Consider the following 9,351-nt stretch of genomic DNA (forward strand, 5'->3'; position numbering starts at 1 on the left):
TCTGGGCAGGGTGTATTACTTTAATCCTGAGTGCTACCCCTTGAGCTCGTTTCCACAATCACTACTGGCAGATCTGGCACAGGCAAGGGATCAGGGGAGACCTACCTAAGGCAAGTAGCAGGGAAAGTGAAGAGGTAGAGGAGTAAGAAAGAAAAAGTACAAATGGGAATCACCATTTGGACATCTCTCTGGGTTATTCGTGCCATAATTGCCATAATCAGCCAATTATTTAATCATAAAGTATTGATTGAATAACTCCTGTGTGATAGGAGTTGTCCTCTATCATTAAAGAACTTACAGTTGACATACAGATATATTGAGAGGTAAAATAGGAAGCAGTATAACACAACGTATGATTAAGTGCTAAATTAAGTGCTATATGATGTACTGTTGGTGTTTAGAGAAGGAATAAATGAAGTTGGAAATGTTTATTGGTTTTGTGATGAAGGTGAGATTTTGAGTAGAACTTGAGTCAGATCTGGGAAATTGGTAGGTGGGAAGGGAACTCATTTATTAAGTATATACCTTGAGTTAAGCAGTATGGGTAGGTTTTTCATATATTTTGTTTAGTTCTGTGATGATGATGGATTTTTATGTCCATTCAATTGATAAAGTTGAGACCAGACTGATGAAGAAACCTACTCCCAAAAACATTGAGCTAAAAGGTAATGGACCTGTGATTTAAGTCTAGGACTTTCTATCTCCATAGTACAACCCTGTAGCATAAAGGAGAGAAAATTCTGGAGGCTAAAGAAGGGGAAATGAAGAAAATCACAGAATAGAAATAAGCGTGACAGGAAAGAAATCCATTTGGGGAACAGTAGCAAACAAGGTTGGAGATAAAATACATTGAGGTTGAAATTCCCACAAAAGAATCAAGGCTTGTTTGTGCAAGACTTAAGGAGCTACTGAGCTTTTGAGTAGGAGACAAAGGAAAATGTTGATGAAGATGAGCTTTAGCAACAGTAGGTAAAGATGATTTGGAAGGAACCACGGTAAGACCAGATAGCTGGTCTTCTATGGTTGCCTCCATGATTAAGCTGGTGTTAGTGCGGAAACAAACAAATGTGAGAAATTTAGATTAATTCAGAGGAAGAGTGAACAAGATTTTGGTGCTAACTTGATATGGTTAGTGAACAGAAAAGAATGACTAAAAGATGACTGCAAGGTTTTGAGCCCAAGTGATGGGAATGATTGTTCCATTGCCAGCAAAGATGGAAAGGTAGTCATTAGTATTGGTAAGAGTTAAAATTAGCAATATATTTAAATTTCTTTCATTTCATGTATGAGTCTTTCCCCAGCCCTTCACTGGGTGATACATGTAAGGATTAGGTGTTAGTGAGACAGCTGTAGTAGTATTCAACATCTGAACTAAGTAGACAGTCTTCATTTTTCTTTCTGTAGATTTACTTAACAACAACAACAAAAAAACTTTCGGCCAGGCACGGTGGTTCACGCCTGTAATCCCAGCACTTTGGGAGGCTAAGGCGGGTGAATCACTGAGGTCAGGAGTTCAAGACCAGCCTGACCAACATGGAGAAACCCCGTCTCTACTAAAAATACAAAATTAGCCGGGTGTGGTAGTGCCTGCCTGTAATCCCAACTACTTAGGAGGCTGAGGCAGGAGAATCGCTTGAACCCAGGAGGCGGAGGTTGTGGTGAGCTGAGATCGCACTACTGCACTCTAGCCTGGGCAACAAGAGCAAAACTCTGTCTCAAAAAAAAAAAAAAGAAGAAACTTTCTAATCCCACTGCTGTTACTCTATTTTGGTTACTTCATACTTAAATTTCTTTTATTGTTTCTATTGCAGTCCACCCTATTGCTGTCAGAATCATCTTTCTAAAATATTATATTCTTCATGTCACCTCCTACTCTAAAACATAAATGACTTCCTGCTGCCCAGTAAATCCAGACTCTTCTACCTGACTTTAAAAATTATTATATTCTGGTTTCAACATCCCTACCCACCTGTATTTCCAACTTTATTTCCTTAATTTTTTGTGATTAATCTTTTTGACTGTCCTAGCAGAATGACAGGCCTTATTTGCCTTCTCCTTTGTCAAGTTCTAGGCTTGGCTCTCTTCGTATTGAGCTGTGACCTCCCAATGTCTTACTTGATTGTATTGTAAAATGGGCATTATAAATGTGCCCTGCCCACCTGGCAGGGTTGTTATTGGGAGATAATAGATGTTAAAAGCTTTGGAAAAAGCCAACCCTCTACTGAGGCAAGATGGTGTGGATGCTGCTGCCTGACTCTCTGCGGCTCATTACGTTTCATCCTTTCTTGCCATCAGGGAAGTACGATAATTCCGTGGATGTCTACGCTTTTGGAATTCTTTTCTGGTATATCTGCTCAGGCTCTGTCAAGCTCCCTGAGGCATTTGAGAGGTGTGCTAGCAAAGACCATCTCTGGAACAATGTGCGGAGGGGTAAGAGCCACAAGTACTACCTTGTCCTAACTCCCCTGGCTAGCGCAGACTGAGCCCAGGCAATGTCACCCAGCCTCCTGTCATCCTATCTGGCCACTCCGTAGCAGGGCCATAGATACATTTAAACTGTCATGAATCCAGAAAACATAATTAAGTCAACCTTTGCTTCCAGTCAACTCTCTGTTGAACTATCTCAAAAAGCCTTTTTAAAAAAAATGTCCAATTCTTCAACTTCATATGCCAGTGCGTTCCAGTTTTTCTTTTCTTTTTCTTTCTTTCTTTTTTTTTTAAAAATTATTCTTACTGTTAGGTTCTAACCTAGATGTTTGCAATTGAAGTCAAAACTCCTTGCATTCTTTAGTATTCTGAGCCCCACTGGGAATTCAGCCTTTGAGCTGGTCATGCCTCTTTGTATGTGCTGGGCCCCTCTCACTGTGGTCTTGTTTCCATGCTCCTTTCTCTAGGGGCTCGCCCAGAACGTCTTCCTGTGTTTGATGAGGAGTGCTGGCAGTTGATGGAAGCCTGTTGGGATGGTGACCCCTTGAAGAGGCCTCTCTTGGGCATTGTTCAGCCCATGCTCCAGGGCATCATGGATCGGCTCTGCAAGTCTAATTCTGAGCAGCCAAACAGAGGACTAGATGATTCTACTTGAAAGCAAAGACTTTTCTTTTTCACTCTCTAGTTCTTTCCTTCCCCCTCACCTTTTGGCCATGGGGAGAATTTGACATTTATTCACTATAGGACACACTCCCAAGAGAACTGGTGCTTGCTGGGAAACTTGAAACCTTCCCAGGCAGGGATGACTCCTGGACAGTGAAGAGTTGAATGACTGAGCATATTCAGCAGCTCACTGAAGCGCCAAGCTATTCCTTTAGCAAAAAAGTGTCTAAGATGTGTAAAAGCTGAGGAATGTGATGTTCTGGCCTCACAAATGAAAAAGAGGCAGATGTTACCATTGTCTATTCACTGTATATGCTTCCAAGACAACCAGCAGGACACTGCAGTGGCAATAGTGTTAAAAAGTCTCATTCTAATGATTTTTCGCTCTAGCTAGGAATAGTTTAGTCAGGACTCAGAAAATTTGAACTTAGTTCTGGGATTATGAAAACATGGGGACAAAAACAGTAACTTGTGGATATCTGGTTCCTGCTGTCTGCAGCCAGGGATCTCAGGCTGCAATGGTGAGAAGTCCCAGTGAGGGAGCTAGAAACAGAGCTATCTGTTCCTCATAGTGCCAGTGTGTTTACATTTATAGGACCACATATCCCTGGTTTCTGGGGGAGGGTTTCACTGTTACATCACCAAAAGGCCCTGAAAAGATAAAAAAAAAAAAAAAAAAAAAGGCCGGGCTTGGTGGCTCATGCCTGTAATCCCAGCACTTTGGGAGGCTGAGGCGGGTGGATCATAAGGTCCAGAGTTCAAGAGCAGCCTGGCCAACATGGTGAAACCCTGTCTCTACTAAATATACAAAAAATTAGCTGGGCATAGTGATGCATGCCTGTAATCCTAGCTACTGGGGAGTCTGAGGCAGGAGAATTGCTTGAACCTGGGAGGCGGAGGTTGCAGTGAGCTGAGATCGTGCCACTGCACTTCAGCCTGGGTGACAGGGTGAGACTTTGTCTCAAAAAAAAAAAAAAGAATGTGTGTGTATGTGTATATACATGTGTGTGTCTATATCTCTATATATAGACATACACACAGAAGTTATTGGATTTAGAGTTACTGCTAACCCCAGAACAGAATCTGTTCTTTTACCTTTGAGTCTTTTCTTCTGTTTACCTCTTTTCATCTCAAAGTGGGAAAGCTCCAGATAACATGGTACACAGGAGTGAGTGTCTGAGCAAAACCAACCCAGTGCAAAGTATTTGGGTGAGACCTGAGAGGTGGGAGATGATTGGAGGCCATGGCCTGTGTACAAACATACTGGAAGAAAACAAGCTTGTTTTTAAAACTTAACATAATCAGAAACTTTTCTTTTTTGTTTCAATCTAACACGTTGACGTTTTTAAAATTTGATCAGTGAGCTTTTTAACCAAGACTTCTCCTGCAATTTGTTCCTTCTTTTTACCTTATTTTAAGTATAATCTGTTAGAAGAAAAAAAGAAGCAGACGAAAGAGAAAAACCCTCCTCTGGTAGTTCTGTGTGTGTGCCCCTCACCTGTGTGCTAGTGTCTGGGAAGTTTCCCTGAAAGGTGGGAGGCGGGTGGGTGGTCTTTTGGAGAGTTCCTCATGAAGTGTGCTTGAGGAAAGAAATTCTGATTCTAGGCAGAGGAAGGGGAACAATTTAAATATTGGTGCATCTCAGATGCACTTCTTCAAGCCTTCCTCAACCAGACTGATCCATTAGATTCAGAAAAACAGGTAGACAAGGAAGTAGACAGTGGAAGGGAGTAGTCTCCCTCCATCTGCCTAATCCCCAATAACTGTGGTCTGGCCCCTGTGTCCAGCCCCAGAGTTTGTAGAACAGGTCCCCAAGTAGGTGTATAAGATGAATTGCAAATTAGCCGGGCATGGTGGTGCGGGCATGGTGGTGCGCGCCTGTAGTCCCAGCTACTCGGGAGTCTGAGGCAGGAGAATCGCTGGAACCCAGGATGTGGAGATTGTGGTGAGCCGAGATCGCGCCACTGCACTCCAGCCTGGGCAAGAGTGAGACTCCATCTCAAAAAAGAAAAAGAAAAAATGAGTCGCACATTTGCTGCTGGGATTTTCTAGGGTTGTTTATGACAAAATGACCATCTTTTAAATATTAATGGAGTATAAATGGAGTCTATAATGGGTCTTTCATATAACTTTTAACTCTTTGGCTATCCTGGGCTCTGATCATGATACGTTTGAGCATAGTAGCTCCCTAAACTCTTGCAGCCTTTCAGAAACTCCACGTAGTGCTAATAACCTTTTTACCTACAAATGATAAAGTAACTGACTCAGTGTCTTTGGGCTCTGTAGGCTTTAGCCTTGTTTTGGTAGGATGTTCAGTATATTTGAATTTTTACCACCTATTTAGCTATACTTCAAGTACTCTATTCTCTGCACTAACTCACTTGTCCTTCTGGGAACTATGATGGGGCTTCAAGGGAGTCAGGTGTCAAGAGAGGAGGGGTAAGTACTCTCTACTTGCTGGAAAATCATTGTCTAAGTCTGTTGTGTATGAAATTTTAGGAAAAGTCTTATATAGTTCCCTTTCCAGACTGTCTTCTTTTGACTCTAGCTATAATCATAAGTCTGTGCTTCCATTATGAAGGTCACATTCCTAGCATTCTTTGGAAGTCTTAGCTCATACTCCCATTCACATATGGGAGGTTAGATTTTTTTCGTCTACCCAGAGTCCCTTTTTAGTTTACCCCACGGCTTAGTCTGCAATCAGATGCCAGTTCTCTAGCAGATTCCCCAACAGTTTTTTCCCCAATGGGGAGGGTGGAAGGGAGGAACTAATGTAAGTAAGGAGATGAGTAGTTGTGTTACAGTTCATTTTCTTAAAAAAAGTATTTTGAGAAAAGGTGCAAAATATTCTTGAAAGTCTCTAGGCCAGCCAAAATCCATATATGGATATTTGGGGATGTTATTTAAATACTCAGCAGGCTGAGTGCAGGTATACGTGTGTATAGTGTGTGTATACTTTGCTTTTGTTTTATAACATTGTCAGCTAATTTTGGCTTCTTTGTTCCTTGGCATCCATTCTTATGATAAGTGATGGAATGCCATGAAACGTACTGTATTGTATATTACTTGGGAGGACACTAGGTTTTCAAAGAAGTCTGGCAGCACTTGGCTTATAGAGGGCCCAGCATGACCAAAGTCCTAAAGATTTTACCTCCCAGCTTTGGTTGTACGTGTTCCCAAGTGGTGAGGTGAGATTGTGACTGGAGGAGGAAAAAGGATGACGTGAAAGGATGACCCTTATTGTGTTCTGTCCTTCTAATCAGCATAATTAGGGCAGCTTACCCCTGCATGAAAATGATGACCTGGCCATTTTTAATGGCCAGAGCTTGAAGTCTGGTCTCTCATTTTGTTTCAGAAATGAGGCCTTCCTGCAGAGCAGTCAGGAGAAATGGTGGAGCCTGGGACCCTTGAATGGCTGACCCTGGGCCTAGAGAGCTGATGGCAAGGGCTGTCTGGCACGGCTCATTTGGGTGGGGTTTCCCCAGGCATACCTTAGTTCCCTGATCCTCTGCAAAGAGTAGCTCATTGACTGAGCAAGCGCTTCACGGGAGGACTGTGCTGGTTGTTCCCAGACCAAAGAGAGTCACTTTTGACTCCATCAACTTCAAGGGGACAGAGCCTAGGCAGCAGCTTCTCCTAATTTTTAACACTAAAATTCAAGGAAGCAGTGGAGGAAAGAATGCATTACTACCACAGATAGAAATAGGGGACTCGTAGAACTCTTGACTAGTACCTGTCAGCTCTCAAGTGCATTTTTGTGTCTTTGCTTGAGCTGCCAAAGAAGGGTCACAAAGTGTTCTTCCTAATGGAAGAAGTGCCTCGGGGTTGCAGGGCTTCAAAGTGACAACTGCACTGAATAACACTTTATTTTTTGGCTTTGGCTTATTATTTAGCACTGGGAGGCCTGGGGGGAATTGGTGATTACAGTAGCACTTTGGGAAGTTAAAGCCCCCTTTGGGCTTGCTTTGGAGAGATGATGGCATGCTTGGTATTCCATTTGGATAATCAGGAAACCTCCCTAATCCATCCATATTGCATCAGAGTGGGATTAACAACCCTGGAAGAGTCCACTGCCAAAAGAGTAGTTGCTTTCCTTGAGTTTCCAAAGCTTTTGGATTTTCTGGATCAAGTAACCCACTTTTTAAAACCTGAGGTCAGGAGTTCGAGACCAACCTGTAACACGGTGAAACCCCATCTCTATTAAAAATAGAAAAAATTAGCCAGGCATGGTGGCGGGCATCTATAGTCCCAGCTACTCAGCAGGCTGAGGTAGGAGAATTGCTTGAACCCAGGAGACAGGCTGCAATGAGCCGAGATCACACTACTGCACTCCAGCCTGGGTGGCAGAGCAAGACTCCATTTCAAAAAAAAAAAAGAAAAAAGAAAAAGAAGGTTAATCCTTCCAAATATGGAGGTGGGATGAATAGGGCTTGTTTGATGTTGAAGTGGGTAAGGAGGGAGTGGCCTTGGAACACTTGTATTCCAAACTCTCCTGGAGGTTTCCAGTAGCACTACTGTTCTTAAAAGGGTTTTATTTTTAACTTCATCTGCTTTGTTAACATCCAGTCCAATTGAGGTGATCTCAGAGGTGCATCAGGACACCAAGCACTGGGGAGGCCACCTTGCCCAGATGGTTGAAAAGAAAATTGGTCTGGACAGCCTGTTGTCTTTTGTCTTCTTGTAATGTCGTTTGTTTGTTTTAAAGGACTAATGTTTGTTACAGTGTTAAATAAAGGTGTAACATACTAAGTGTGTAGAATAAAAGTGCAATAACAAAAGAAAATGACTTTCGCACACACTTCAGTCTTTATCCTGTCTCCTTTCTTGTGCTACCTGGCTCTTTCCATAATACTGTTACAGCAGGACTGTGGTAATTGTGTGCATTTTGAAGAGACGCGACTTGGGGTTAATCTTCATTCATGTAATTTTGAAGGGTTGGGTTTGGTTTTATAGAGTATTCTATATACTTGTTGGGTTACACAAATACCAGATGTGCTGTATAATAAAGATCACATTAACGTTTTAGGTTTCTATCTGTTTGGTTTTGGTTTTCCCTTACCTCACTACCCATAGTAACAGGACACTGCCTAATCCATTCCATTTCCACTGGTGACCTGCAGTCGGATGTCTTTCAGTTTGCCTTAGGAGAGATGGATGGAACATGTTCCTCTCCCATCAGGGGCCCTCCCCAGCCACCATGGCTCTTGGCCTCTGGGTACTTTACATCACCACTACTGGAGGGTGGGGCAAGGGAATGGGAAATAGGATAGCGGAGAAAAGGGGTGAGATGATAGCAATGGATCTTCCAGAGCCTATCCTCGGTGACATGCTTTTTTCCAGCTTTTAAGCACAAACCTGCAGTATTGTGAGTTCATATATGAGCCTAGCTACTCTTTATTACACTGTGAGGGAACTTGGCACATAATCTTATGCTGGCCTATCTACATGTAGTGTATTTTGAATTTTCTATTTAGGCTCACCCCAGTGCTGAGATTTGCTTACTCAGCAGTACCCGACAGGCACCACCATGGGCGACCGCCAAGAGACAGGCACTACCTCTAGTCACCAGGGAAGATCAGTGTGCAACACGAGGTGCGTTTGCTTTGGTTTGTTTTTTGTTATACCCATGTCTGGCTGGTGTGGCTGTCATTTTTTGCTGTAACTACTTTTGGTTTGACTGCAACACAAGGTTAGCCAGCAGATGGCAGCACATCTTACGTAGTTGGTGTGTTCCGCTCCTTGATCTCAGTGGTTCTCAGCCCATACCCACACAGTATTCATTTAATGCAACTGAAGCCGGTTAGCTCAGTTGGTTAATGCTAATAATGCAGATAAGCCTTTTTTATTTTTATTTTTATTTTGGAGACAGGGTCTTGCTCTTGCTGTTGCCCAGGCTGGAGTGTGGTGGCACAAACATGGCTCACGGTAGCCTCGACCTCCTGGGCTCAAGCAATCTTCCTGCTTCAGCCTCCTGAGTACCTGGACCATAGATGCACACCATCATGCCTGGCTGTTTTTGTTTGTTTAAGGATATGGTCTGGCTATGTTGCCCAGGCTGGTCTCAAACTCCTGGGCTAAAGCAATCCTCCTGCCTCAGCCTCCCAAAGTGCTGGGATTACAGGTGTGAGCCATGCACCCAGCCCAGATAAGCCTCTTAACACTTGTGAAACTCTGGTAACTCCAGCCACCCTTCACAGTTAAATATATCCCATCTTATATGCATATGCCCTGTATTTTCCTAGGAAGTTCAGTGTGACTGAG

At 43.0% G+C, this 9,351-nt stretch overlaps 1 protein-coding gene across 2 annotated transcripts in view; it reads left to right on the forward strand.

The window, feature by feature from the left end:
• Positions 1 to 8,115, forward strand: part of DSTYK (dual serine/threonine and tyrosine protein kinase) — a 71,543-nt gene extending 63,428 nt beyond the window's left edge. The window contains exons 12-13 of one of the 2 annotated variants that reach the window (XM_050763036.1): positions 2,296 to 2,430; positions 2,895 to 8,115. In XM_050763036.1, coding sequence (XP_050618993.1) covers positions 2,296 to 2,430; positions 2,895 to 3,082 — 323 coding nt within the window. In that variant the 3' untranslated portion in view covers positions 3,083 to 8,115. The remainder of the gene's footprint in view (positions 1 to 2,295; positions 2,431 to 2,894) is intronic. The other variant, XM_050763046.1, reaches the window with a different exon arrangement.
• Positions 8,116 to 9,351: the final 1,236 nt, after the last annotated feature.

Source organism: Macaca thibetana, chromosome 1 (assembly GCF_024542745.1).
Source record: "Macaca thibetana thibetana isolate TM-01 chromosome 1, ASM2454274v1, whole genome shotgun sequence".
NCBI lineage: Eukaryota > Metazoa > Chordata > Mammalia > Primates > Cercopithecidae > Macaca > Macaca thibetana.